Below are 13,722 nucleotides of genomic sequence, written 5' to 3'. Positions count from 1 at the left end.
CTGTGGAAAAAGTGAAACAATTTTATGAAGATGATGAAATAAGTAGATTAATGCCGGGACAAAGAGATTGTATAACTGTACGTGACGATAATAATGTAAGGTCTATGAAAATATATGAAAATATATCAAAAATTTAAACAAATAAATCCGCTGCTAAAGATAGGATTCTCGTCATTTGCTTCACTGCGTCCGAAGAACTGTGTATTAGCTGGGGCAAGTGGCACACATTCAGTGTGTTTGTTTGATCCATTAAAATATGAAGTTGATGTTGATCGCGTGCAAGGCTAATAAAACATACAAAGAATTACATAAAAAAAAAAAAAAAATGAGATGAATCGCGTGAAGATTGTATGTTATCTCGTTGTACAATATGTCCAGGCACTGATGTTATTGATTCTGACATATGCGACGAATGTGAACTTTTATCTGAAATACATTTTAGCCAATGGGTAACTACTGATCGCTGCAATTTGGTAATTGTAGTAAAAACAATTGAGGAATTCAAGGTATATGATATAAAGGAACAGTTAATAGCTTTAAAGGCGCATCATTTTATTTCAAATAAACAATCTGAGTACCTAAAGAATCTCAAGGAAAATTTGAAAGATAATACAGAGTGCATAACATTAGTTGACTTTTCTGAAAATTATTCGTTTATGGTACAAGATGGGGTATAAGCGTTTCATTGGACAAAAAATCAAGCTACTCTTCACACTTTTGTGATATATTTTAAAGAAGACGGCGTACTTAAGACACAAACTTTCTGTGTGATTAGTGATTATCTAAACCACCATACTGTATCTTTTTTTTTTCATTCCAAAAAATATTTTTGGACCATATTAAAATAAACTATCCACAGTTTAAAAAAATGTATTACTTCAGTGACGGAGCAGCAGGATGGCATTTATTCGCTACTTCTCACGGCAAAAGCCCGTGTGATGGCGCAGGAGGTACAATCAAACGGGCCGTAAGGAAAGCCAGCTTGCAGCGAACTGCCTGCAGAAGATCGCATACTATCCACAAAGTCAATGTTTGCCTGTCGTAAGAGGCGACTAAAATACCAGATTCAAGGGGCTGTGTAGCGCAACCCTGCAGGTTGCCAGCGCAACATATAGCTTCTCCAAACCCAATTGTCAACCTCACCTATCCGCGGCGAATCCTGTTTCACTAACAGACGAGGCTCTGGCGACCCTAAGCTCCTTATGGAAATTGGGGTTGGGGAGGGAGGGGATGGCCTGAAGGTTTAATGTGGCCACATAAATCGTTCCCGAGATGGTCGGGCCAGCACCTTAATGGTGCTGTGGTACCGGAGCGTACCGGATCTGTATCCGGCAAAGGACCATCACATCGATAACACTCCCCAAAGCCTTCGGGGAGCAACCTTATCGCTACAACAACAACAACAACAACACGGTGTGGTAGGCGGAGCATGCTACCATCACACCACGGTGGCCGCCACACCACGGTGATATATAGAAGTCTATATCTATCTCGATTAGTTTATGCCATTACGGGGTACCGTTATGCGAACAAATTAATATACTCTGTGAGCTCTGCTCAGCTGAGTATAAAAAAGTATCTATATAACTTGCGTTCCGAAACTTTTTTTCGATGCTACTTGCAAGTATAGATATCGTTATTTTCATGATATCGTTTCATCTCTAAAAATTGTACACTGTTGTAAATATGTAGTAACCTTTTCGATCAGCCATTGAATCAAAGAAACACCACGGCGCATCCGGACCCGAACCAGCCTTAACAAAAGCCACATAATGTGATGTCTCTATGCAAACTACTGCGAATAGTTCCATATATAAACGCGGCACGTTCATATGATCAGCCATTATACGAAAGTCTTGAGGCACAGAAAGTTTCTTTGGAGTGTGATTTGTACTAAATAAAATGTAAGAAAACATATGAATTGGCTTAATATACATAATAAAATGTCATGACTTACCGCCTTGCGTGCATATGTACAGTATCACGGCATTTCAAACAAAAAGCTGTACCCTCCAATCCAACACCAACGCCTTGTAGAAGAACGCTATAGCAGTCCCGACATTCATACTCGGCTAATTTGCCACAAACCGAACATTGTCGTGGAGCTAATGCGAGAGAGCGGGGATTTAAAAATGCAATGCCACTTCATATACGTATTACATATTATATACTCACAATCCTCTATGATATCGGTAACATCCAATAGTTGTGAGGGTAAAATGCGTGGATACATTTTAAAATTTTTACCAAAACGTGGCATTTGTATAATCAAACAAGAAGGTACTTCTTTCAACTTAATATCTGATGAATGAAAGCTTTGTTCAAATAATTGTTGTACAGTTGGAAAACACAAACGATCATCCTTTTCCACAAACAGCTGATAAAAGTAGGCATCCTGACCCGAATTTAACTAAATATAAAATCAACTGTAAAGCCCCGTCACATAAGCAGTTTTTCATATAGATGCATTTAACTCAATCGTATGCATTACACTGTGCAACAGCCGGCTGGGTATTGGACCAAACCCATTCTTTTGTAGAGATTGAGGCTTATGTAGACAACGTACTATCTCAGTTTTTCGAAGTTAGCTTCCAAAAAATAGATATCGGTTTTGAAGTTCGAAATCTACATTTCGAAATTTAATTTTTTTTTTGTTAACGCGTTCAGCAAATTAAAAAAGTAAAAATCTGGTCGTGGTTCGCCTTTTTATTTTATTTAAATGGCTGAATTCTTTTTTGAAAAATTACAGTACGAGCAATTCCAGTGGAGAGTATGTGCGGACATGAAAGTAGTAGCTACTATCATGGGACTATCTGACTTTTCACCTCGTATAACAGCTGTTATGCTAAATTTCTCAAAAAAAGAATTCAGCCCTTCAAATAAGGGAAAAAGAGCGACAACATTTTTACTTTTTTAATTTGCTGAACGCGTTAACAAAAAAAATAAAATTTCGAAATGTAGAATTTCAAACTTCGAAAGCCGATATCTATTTTTTGGAAGCTAACTTCGAAAAACGGAGATAGTACTTTGCCTCCTTAAGCCTCAATCTCTACAAAAAAGTGGATTTGGTCCAATACCCAGAAAAAAAGTTGATTTTGTTGCATAGAGTTATGAGTAGATTGCACGTATTTTTATGGAGGACGGTAGATTGAGCTACACTGGTGTCATTTGACATGAAAAAGAATCCAACTGGCAAATTTTGTTGCAAGCAAAGCATAAGAAGAATTTGACATTTGCTTGGTTAAGGGTGCTGGCACACTTTGCAAGTCAAATTATTTTTCCTACTCGTTGGTAACTTTTCTAATATTTTTAAAAACTGCAATATAACAAATGAATACGACACAAATATGTTAGCAAGTATTTTTGTTGTATAGGGAGAATGTTTATAGCAGTGCTTCTCAAAATTTTGTATGTGAATGGGCAAAGCGAAATAAACTTCAATTGCTAAGTCTGAAGTTCCTTCATATTTATAAACGCAACATCTTGGTTGATTGTGGCGATGTTACTGAAATGCTTAAGCTTGTGTTAAACGCATCTATATGACAAATTTCATTGTGCAGCGGCCTTTAATGTGTAGTTTTTCAATGGTTTGAATGATATAATAAGCTTTTTGTGTTTACCTTCAAAAAGGGTTCTACACGCATTATTTGTGCCAACAAACTATTCAGAAATTCCTCGGGATCCTTTTCTTCACTTGTCAGCCCACTAACCGAGCTAAGTTTATCCAGCAATTGACGCAATTTCATAACGCGATCGGCGCGTACGAAAACATTTTTACGAAGCGGATTAACAATTTCTTCACGCAATACTTTTTGTGCCTCTGTATAGCTGGATATATCCTAGAAGAGCAAAAATAAAAAAAATTGTTACAGTTCATATTTTTTGTTGTTATTTTTTATAATTTTTCAGATCGTTCTCGGAGTCACGAAGAACTATGATACAAATACAGAGAGGTAGTTCCATTTCTACTTCTTGGCCGCCATGGCTCCACATTTCTTTTCGTAAAAACGCTACCATATCCTTAAAAAAAATAAACTTATAAAGAAGCAAACGCTGCGACTCCGGTTGTCACCAAGAAGACGAACCAGTGCTTCAGTTCCGGACAGGGACGCTAATAAAAAAAACAAAAATAAATAAATGTAAGGCGCCATAACCTCCGAAGAGATCTAAGGTCGAGCTTTTCTTCCAATTTTCGTCGTGCTCCTCTTGATTTTCCCGCTTAGAAAGTGTCTTCTAATTGAAAAACCTTATTTCTAAAATTGTGATGTTGCTTTGCCCGGGGTGTGAACCCAGGGCATACGGTGTGGTAGGCGGGGCACGCTACCATCACACCACGGTGGCCGCCAAGGCAGGGACGCTAATAGATCGCAGATATCTATCAAAACCCGGAGATCTAAAGAAAGGTCAGAACGATGTATATTGGAACGATTTTCCTTCATCCCTTGTCAAATTTGGTTTCGAGACAAACCGGTTTCGGCGTTGTGCTATCCTCAGTGTCGATTTCGTTCTGATCTATTGTTGTCGTTTGTTTTGTATTTATATTTCGTAGGTATTGTCAAAATGTGAGGTGTGTTCTTTCAGAGCCGTTGGTGGTTTTTACTGATCGATTTGTGTGGCTGACTGAGGCAGGTAAAAGTCAGTAATTCTAGTCGTTTGACCTTCTTTGTGGGTTTGCGGGTTTGTTGCTTTGGTGTGTTTGTCTGTTGTACCTGTGTGATTACTTTGTTTCTTGTAAACAAGTTTTAAAGGCTCAAATATTGTGTCAGAAATTGTGATTATCTGTTCGTTTATTATTCTACCGTCGAATGTTTTCTGCTTGTAGATTTCCATGTTTTCGAGTACGTTCAGACGTCGAAGGCCGCGGGGAGTGTTATCGATGTCGATGGTCCCTTGCCAGATGCAGATCCTGTACGTTCCGGTACCAAGCCCGACCATCTCGTGAACGATTTGTTATAACAACATGCGACCTTCTTGACCATCCCGCCCTCGCACCTCCTAGATCCATGAAGAGTTCGGGGTCGCCAGAGCCTCGACTGTTAATGAAACAGGATTCGCCACGGGTAGGTGAGGTTGACAGTTGGGTTGGAGAAGCTATATATACCCCAGCGGGTTAGGGGGTCAGAATATTCCCGCGGTAGGTATGCCTGTCGTAAGAGGCGACTAAAATACCAGATTCAAGGGGCTGTGTAGCGCAACCCTTCAGGTTGCCAGCGCAATATATAGCTTCTCCAAAGCCAATTGTCAACCTCACCTATCCGCGACGAATCCTGTTTCACTAACAGATGAGGCTCTGGCGACCCCAAGCTCCTCATGGAACTTTGGGGTGGGGAGGGAGGGGATGGCCTGAAGGTTTAATGTGGCCACATAAATCGTTCCCGAGATGGTCAGGCTAGCACCTTAATGGTGCTGTGGTACCGGAGCGTACCGAATCTGTATCCGGCAAAGGACCATTACATCGATAACACTCCCCAAAGCATTCGGGGAGCAACCTTATCGCTACAACAACAACAACAACAGAAGCTATATATTGCGCTGGCAACTCCGTGAGAGGGTTGCGCTACACAACCCCTTGAATCTGGTATTTTAGTCGCCTCATACGACAGGCATACCTGTCGCTGGTATATTCTAAGCCCCCTAACCCGCTGTTCGATTCTGTTGGTATTAGATAAATAGATCAGAGTTTAAGGTGCACTGCTCTGCTAAAAGGAGGATAGATATTTTTTTTTTTTTTTTTTGATGCGGTAGTTTTGTTGAGATTAATCTGTTCACATTTTAACAGCTCTGCAAATGTTTATCCTTCTATTATTGATAATTGAAACTGTTATAAGTTCAACTTTTTGAATATTTTACTGAATTCTAGGTTTAAATTTTGAAATTTCCTTGTAGACTTTCAAAAATGTCCAGTATATTCTTTTTGGAATTTTGAGATATTTTAAAATTGCTTGAAATACAGAGCTACAAGGACATTCAAAGACTCGTATTTTCCTTTTTGAAATTGTGTTGTTTTTTTTGAAGTCCTTAAAATTTTATTTTCTACGAAAGCTTTATATTTCCTTTAAAAACTAGTTGTGTAAAATTTGTTTAGGTAAAATTTAAACTATAATTTTAAGACCAAAGCTCCATTGAACTACAAAAGGACATACGCGAAAAGTTTATGAAAATTTTAGGTATACATATTAAAACATTCATGAAGAATTTCAAAAACTTTAGCCAAATATTCCGAAATTGTTTGTGAAATTGGTTTACATAATATTGGCCAAACAGTTAAGCTGCAAAATTCTGATAATAAATTTAGAAATTTTAAGAAACACTCCAAATCATTTCAAATTTACGAAATTTTCCAAATAACTTTTGAATTTTGAGAGATTCTAAGCTTATACTTAGCTAGACTTAACTTAACTTAACTTACAAAACTACGTACTCTCAAAAGTTTTTGGAAATTCTAGGTATCAAATTTAAAATATTCATGAAAATGTTCAAATTCTTGCATTCGAAGTTTTTTTAAGTTGGTTTTTATAATTTTCATTGTACAGTTCATTAAAATTTTTTGTTGAATTACTAAAATAAAAAGAAAAATCTAGGTATAATTTTTTAAATTTTATGACGATTTTCCAAAAGCCTCTTACGAAATTGTTTCTAAATTTTGAGAGATTTTAAATGTTTACTTTGCCAAAATTAAGTTGATTGAACCACAAAATGAAAATTTTATGAATATCTTCAAAAATGTATAGAATTTTCAACATTTTTCGAACTGTTGTTGAATTTGGAAGAATTTAACACGTCTCCTTAGCTGGAACAAAATTACACGAAGATTTTGAAAGCTTTTACAAATTTGAAAATATTTTTAGAGTATACTCAGTGAGACGAAAATTGATTGAACTACAAAACTACGTAGTCGAAAGATATCTGAAAGTTTCAGGTATACGGTTGGAAACTTTTATGAAGATTTTCAAAAACTTCTCGAATTTTCAAAGTTTTTAAATTAGGTTTCAAATTCCTTTTTAAGTTTTTCGTAGAACAACTAAAATAAATAAAAGATAAGAAGTAGTAAAAAATCTAGGTATAATTTAAAATTTGACAGAAAATTTTCAAAAATGTTTACAGTCTGAAAGTTCTAGGTATACAGTTGGAAACTTATATGAAGATTTTCAAAAACTGCTCGAATTTTCAAAGTTTTTAAATTGTTAAATTTTTGTAGAACAACTAAAATAAATAAAAGATAAGAATAAGTTTTTCGCAATCGTTTTTGAGTTTTAAGACGTTTTAAGTTTTTACTTGACAAGACACAAATTGAATGCAAACTACATACCACTGTAAATTATCTAGAATATTTTAATCCTCCAGCTAAATATAAGACGGCTTATCCGTTCCACTACGTGTTCGATGTAATAAGCAACTTGAATTGTTTTGGTGATTCCCGGACAGAGTAGAAAGTTCATGTATATTGGAAAGTTTTTGCGTCATCCCTTGTCAACTTTGGTTTGAACACGATAGATTTTGTTTATAAGCCATTTTCTTCCGCCCAACGGCTTGGCTTATAATATACTCACATCAGGCAGGTATGCCTGACGTAAGAGGTGACTAAAGTACCCATATGATTGATGGGGTTGTGTAGCACAACCCTTTCAAGGGATTTCCAGCGCAATTAATAGCTTCTCCAATCCAATCGTCAACCTCACATACTCGTGGCGAATCCGGTGTCTTTACCAGACGATGAGCTGCGACCCCAAGTTTCTCATGCAACTAGGGGGTGGAGGGCGGTATGGCCTAGGAGGTTCAATGTGGTCACGCCCCACTGTGTAGATGATGGTCTGGTGACATAAGATGATATATCTTGGCGATTTGATTTGAGAGGCCTGCAGTTACCGCCAGTGTCATTATTATCAAAATTATTTTGCTTTAGCAAATTTGTATTCCTTAAATATAACCTGATAACCAAGCCTACATGAATACCTAGCTACATATATTTATGTTAATATCACTATAAGTATCACATATGTATGTATATGCTCACATCTGCCTCTGCTGGTCGAAACAGCAACGAATCGAATACAGGCGTAAATGTAAACATTGCGAATAAGGTCGCATCCAAATAACATGAGTTATGATGTCCTTGTATGCCTTTAAATTTACCACAATTCTCCTCCAACTCTTCAAGACTATTGATTTCTACAAGAATAGAATATAAATAATTGATACGAACAAGAATTATAATGCTATTAATTTTCACAAATAACTCACTTAACGGCGCCACAGCACCTGGAACTGATGGGCATTCTACTTGTCCAAACATTTTTGAATCAGTTGGTATATTTGTTAAAGTCTTACCATCTGACTCAATAAAACGACGATCAGTAGAGCAACGATCAGATGTGACAAAGAGTGCACGATTATCGTGACATTTGAAATATCTGCAAAAATAAAAAAATAAGAAAAATTTGGTTATTTGAAAGATAATCTTTGAAGGTAACAAAAATTATTTTAAATTTATATATTACTACTGTACTCGACAGACTTTAACCTGTCCGAAAATTGGTTTGCCTGCATTAAAGAAGTTGGGCTCGCTTCCCCATTCTCGTCTACTTTATCCTCAATTGCTCTTCTTTTTCTTGTCCATCCGTTATTCCATTTCTCTCCCTGCCACTTCCACTACAACTGTCACTCCCACTCTCACTATAACTCTAACTGCCACTCTCACTGGGGAATATTTTGAATAAGGTGCCACGATTTTCAAACTTTTGTTGATTTGTAGGGATAGAGGGGGTTCTAAAAATCACAAAATTATCATCCGCAGCTCTAGGAAACTCTTAGTTTATGAAATATAAGCTTTTTAATTTCCAAATTTAGTAAAATTTCAACTTAAGTCCTGCACTTAAAATTCGAGTCGTACATGTCGATAGCTGTATTAAAAGACGCGTATTTGCGTCAAGATTCTGAATCCGAAAGCAGAAACTATATTTCTTATCTCGTTTAAAAGTTATTCGCGGAAAACACGTCGGTACTATTGTCGCTTTTTTCGTTGTTGCTATTAAACAAACGAAAACAAAGGAAGGTGGTGAATAGTGTTGCCAGCTCCGCAACATTATCTTTTTATCTTGGTAGAACATTATAAGGTGGTGGCACGTCGACATAAATGCAAACAAACATACACTATCAATGTATTTTGTTTTGTAATTCTCTGAATAATTTGAAATTAATGTATTTAATTGGAACAATTGCAGAATACATACATTTGTCAAAAAAAAAATAAAAAAAATAAAAAATCGGACTTTATAGAGATTTTTATGCTGATTCCAACGGTAATTCTGCGTAGAACACCTTTCTGCATATGCGGCCTTCGGCCGCGCTTATAATAAAAAATATAAAAATAACCCTGGGCTACGCCATGCCAAGTCCGGGTGTGTGGTATAACCGTGGCTACCGCCACGGTGATGTCCTTCTGCGTAGTACACCCTTCTGCGCAGCACCCCAAATAATATTAGACTACAAATTATTAAGTGTTTTACAAAAACAAAATACAGTGATAGTGTATGTTTGTTTGCATTTATGTCGACGTGCCACCACCTTATAATGTTCTACCAAGATAAAACGATAATGTTGCGGAGCTGGCAACACTATTCACCACCTTCATTTGTTTTCGTTTGTTTAATAGCATTAACGAAAAAAGCGACAATAGTACCGACGTGTTTTCCGCGAATAACTTTTAAACGAGATACAAAATATAGTTTCTGCTTTCGGATTCTGAATCTTGACGCGAATACGCGTCTTTTGATACCGCTATCGACATGTGCGACCCGAATTTTAAGTGCAGGACTTAAGTTGAAATTTTACTAAATTTGGAAATTAAAGAGCTTATATTTCATAAACTAGGAGTTTCCTAGAGCTGCGGATGATAATTTTGTGATTTTTAGGACCCCCTCTACCCCTACAAATCAACAAAAGTTTGAAAATCGTGGCACCTTATATAAAATCCAACCCCTCTCACTCCAACTGCATCTCCACTTATATATGGAATGTCTAAAATAAATTTTGGATACCTTCTTCAAATAATGTCGGAGATGAAGCGGCGTGGACGTGGAACCCCCATTCATGTCTTAATTTCGGCTTCACATGCATATTTATCAGTGTTGCTAGGTTGATGCGACTAAATCGAATATCACAGTGAAAATTGCTTTAAAGCTCTCAGCAACAGCTTTCATTTGATATCCATAACGTAAACACATTCTAGTGTTACCCTGATCTACGTTTTGGCCTATATCTCGAGATCCTAGTCACCCAGGGGTATGAAAATTACCCTCTACTAAAGCACTCATCATTTGATATCCATATTCTATAAACACATTCTAGGGGTACCCGGGTCCACGTTGTAGCCTATATCTCGAGACCCACCTACCAGAGGGGTCTCGGACCTGTTCCTAAACCATTCTCGAGGCTCGATGAAATAGTTTGTATAATGGTTTAGCTATATTGATGTATAGTTTTTGATTCTATAAGCCTCACACAAACGGACATTCATTTTTATGTATATACTTAGATGTCTAAAATAAACGGGACGCGGCACTGCATTCTTTTCCAAAAATTCCATAACGAACGCAGCAAAAAAAATATACGAAATCGGTCAAACCATTTTTGAGTTAAAGCAAGACTAACGCATAGCAATCAGTTGTTACATTTTTAAAATATACCATGTATATAGACAGCTGAGTGGAATATCAGTCTCTCTTTCTCTCTCGGGTGCCAGTTCAAAAACGTTCTATTTGAGAATATTTTTCAAAAATGCCCTATCTCAGGTTCCGATTTAAGAACGCCCTATCTCAGCATTTTGTTCATAAATTCCCCAGCTAGTGTCAAAATACATTGAGTTTCAGTTCAAATAGCACGTTTTTGAAAAAAAAAATTCTAAGTAAGGCGATCTTCAACCGATATCTGAGAAAAGACGTTTCTGAAACAAATGCTGAAAGAAGTAATTTTTCAAACATGGGGCGTTTTCGAAACGGCAGTCGAGATAGAGTGATATTCCGCTCAGCAGTCGATATATCGCATGTTTAAAGGAATATCGCTCAATCATGGTTGCCGTTTAGAAAACGTCTTAACTCAGCAAACGTTTGAAAACGCAGTAACTAAGATTTTGACAATTGGGCGTTTATGAAAAAAAAAATTGAAAAGGGTGTTTTGGCCAATCTGTGAGATAGAGCGTTTGTTGAAAATATTCTTAATTGAGAAGTTCTTCCAGCAAATTCTAATATAAGGCCATTTTGTACTGGTCACCGAGATAGGGTGATGTACCAACTGTATGTATTTGCTCAATGCATACCGCACTCCATTGTATGTGCCATTTGTAGTCGACAATGTGCGATCATCCTGATCTTCTTCTAGCTCTACACCAACCATGATTTGTTTGCGCGTTTGTGCCATGCCAATCCAGCGTATAACGCCATATAAATTCGCTGATGCCTCCGGTATACAAACCTCCACCATTGAGCCCACACCCAAACCGGTGTCTGGAATATCTTGCAAAGGCGTATATTTTTCCACCTCTACCGGTGGTTCAATATCGACCAAATTATCATAAACAGGCGAATCGCGTGAATTTGCATATTCTGTAAAATAAAAAAAATAAAAATAAAGTAATTTATAAACTTAAACAGGTGGTTATAAATACGTAGTAAAAATCAATAAGAACAATTCATATTAAACAGCAACCTGGTGAGATATTTGGTGAGAATAGATATGACCCGCTTGGCCCAGATGCGTAGAATTCTAATACAGTTAAAGGTATATTATTGTAAAGTGAAGTATCACTCGGTGTTAACGAACTTGTACTTTGTGTCTCCATATTGGAAAGTAAAAATATTTTAAAAAATTGTGTACGTTTTTCAAGCAAAAAATGTAGAAACAAATTTGTAAACACTAAAAGCTATTTACAGAATAAACTATTTTTAAACAATACACACAAATTGCGTGACACCATCAACTGACTATTGTAGACGAATGTTGTACGCTATTTGGTGTGATATAAGTAAATGTGTATGTGAGAACAGCAGAGATAAAGATGTGCATTTCGAAATAGTATTCGAAAGTGTTGAATGATCGCAGAAAAAAATAAAAATTTTAATTAATTTTGCAAAAAAACTAGCAGACCCGGCAGACGTTATTAGGCCCTAACTTTGATCTGGATGCATAAGCTTTTAGCTCTTAATCTCCCCCCCCCCCCCCCCTTCATCTTCCTTTAATTCACTCATCTTTATGCGCGTCTTTCTCCCTCTCTAGCTCCCCCTCTTTCTCCCTCCCCCGCTCCATCTTTCCCTATCTCTCCTTCTTCTTCTAACTTTATCCCTTTCTCAGTCTCGTTCTCTTTCTCCTCGTTTGTCTTCTCACTAGTTCTTTTTATTTGTCTCAATCTTAATTCTGGTCCTAGCAAAGAGCATAAATATAATAAGAGCCGTCACTCGTTATTTTTTAGGCATTTACTCGATGTAAACTGTGAGGTAGTCGCTACTTTTGTTTTATGAGGGATATCTTTCAATTCCCTTCCATTTATCCATGCGGTGTTGTCACTTTATGCAAACTTGTTTTTTGGAAAGAGAATTAAATAAATAATTAAATACATTCGGAAAAATAAACACAAATACCCCATGAAAATGTATAGAAGACATTTATAAACATCTTGCCCAAAAAAAAGTAGCGACTACCTCATAGTTTACATCGAGTAAAAATGCCTAAAAAATAACGAGTGACGGCTCTTATTATATTTATCCTCTTTGGTCCTATTCCCATTTGCCAAAAAACTAGCAGACCCGGCAAACGTTGTTAGGCCCTACCTTTGGTCTAGATGCATAAGCGTTTACCTCTTAATCTCCCTCTCCTTCTCGCCCCCTTTTCTATATCCTTTTATTCACTCATCTTAATGCGCGTCTTTCTCCCTCTCCGCCCTTTCATTCCTTCCTTTCTCCCTAGCTCCCTCTCTTTCTCCCTACCCCGCTCCATCTTTCCATATATCTCCCTTTCTTCTTCTAATCCTATCTCTTTCTCAGTCTCCTTCTCTTTCCTTCGTTTTTCTTCTCACTAGTTCTGTTAATTTTCTCAATCCCTTGTTACCAGTCCCAGTCCCGGTCCTATTCCCTGTTCCAGTACTAATCCCCGAGGGTTGTATGTTAGACTGGGTCGATTTGTTAACCGATATCGCGCCATCGATTTTTCGATAGGATTTGGGCTCAGGAAAAAACAGTTCCACTACGCATACCCAAAAAAATAAATTTCGAGCCTACGAAAAAAATGGCGAAATGTTAAATTTTTCGACCAAAACACCAAAAATATTTTTTTTTTTCAAAAAACTGTTATCGCCAACGTTTTACGACAGTATTTTACAACAGTCCCCTCCCTCCCCCCTTTTCTAATCTTTTTATTCACCCTTCCCCCTGCCTTTCTCTTTTTCTGCGTCTCTTTCTCCCTCCGTCTTTTCCGCTCCATCTATACCTATCTCTCTATCTTCGTCTAACTCTATCTCTTTCTTCCCTATTTTCTTTTCTCTCTAGTTGTTCTTAATCATCTCCACCCCTTGTTCCCAGCCAAGGCCCAGTCACAGTCCCAGTCGATCCCTACTCCATTTCCCGGAAAAGTGTCGTAGAGGGACGCCTATTTAGCTGGAAAAAAGTGAGGCAGAGCGGCTTGAGTGCTGGCTGATATGAATAATCCGCCAAAGATTCTACCAAAAAATCCGGC

General features: G+C 37.2%; 1 protein-coding gene across 7 annotated transcripts in view; it reads right to left on the bottom strand.

Annotated features, from left to right (window-relative positions):
* The window catches only part of CYLD (ubiquitin carboxyl-terminal hydrolase CYLD), a 50,034-nt gene that overhangs the window by 13,291 nt on the left and 23,021 nt on the right, over window positions 1-13,722 (bottom strand). For 6 of the 7 annotated variants that reach the window (XM_067765458.1, XM_067765461.1, XM_067765456.1 and 3 more), the window contains 7 exons: window positions 11,315-11,600; window positions 8,242-8,411; window positions 8,015-8,169; window positions 3,621-3,839; window positions 2,176-2,410; window positions 1,958-2,105; window positions 1,697-1,893 (listed from right to left, as the gene is read on the bottom strand). In XM_067765458.1, the coding sequence (XP_067621559.1) occupies window positions 1,697-1,893; window positions 1,958-2,105; window positions 2,176-2,410; window positions 3,621-3,839; window positions 8,015-8,169; window positions 8,242-8,411; window positions 11,315-11,600 (1,410 nt within the window). Of the gene's footprint in view, window positions 1-1,696; window positions 1,894-1,957; window positions 2,106-2,175; window positions 2,411-3,620; window positions 3,840-8,014; window positions 8,170-8,241; window positions 8,412-11,314; window positions 11,601-11,703; window positions 11,991-13,722 lie in introns of those variants that run through there. The other variant, XM_067765462.1, reaches the window with a different exon arrangement.

The sequence above is a fragment of the Eurosta solidaginis genome, chromosome 2, assembly GCF_040869045.1.
Source record: "Eurosta solidaginis isolate ZX-2024a chromosome 2, ASM4086904v1, whole genome shotgun sequence".
Lineage (NCBI taxonomy): Eukaryota > Metazoa > Arthropoda > Insecta > Diptera > Tephritidae > Eurosta > Eurosta solidaginis.
The sequence above is the reverse complement of the archived record's forward strand: the minus strand, read 5'-3'. Positions and strand labels throughout refer to the sequence as shown.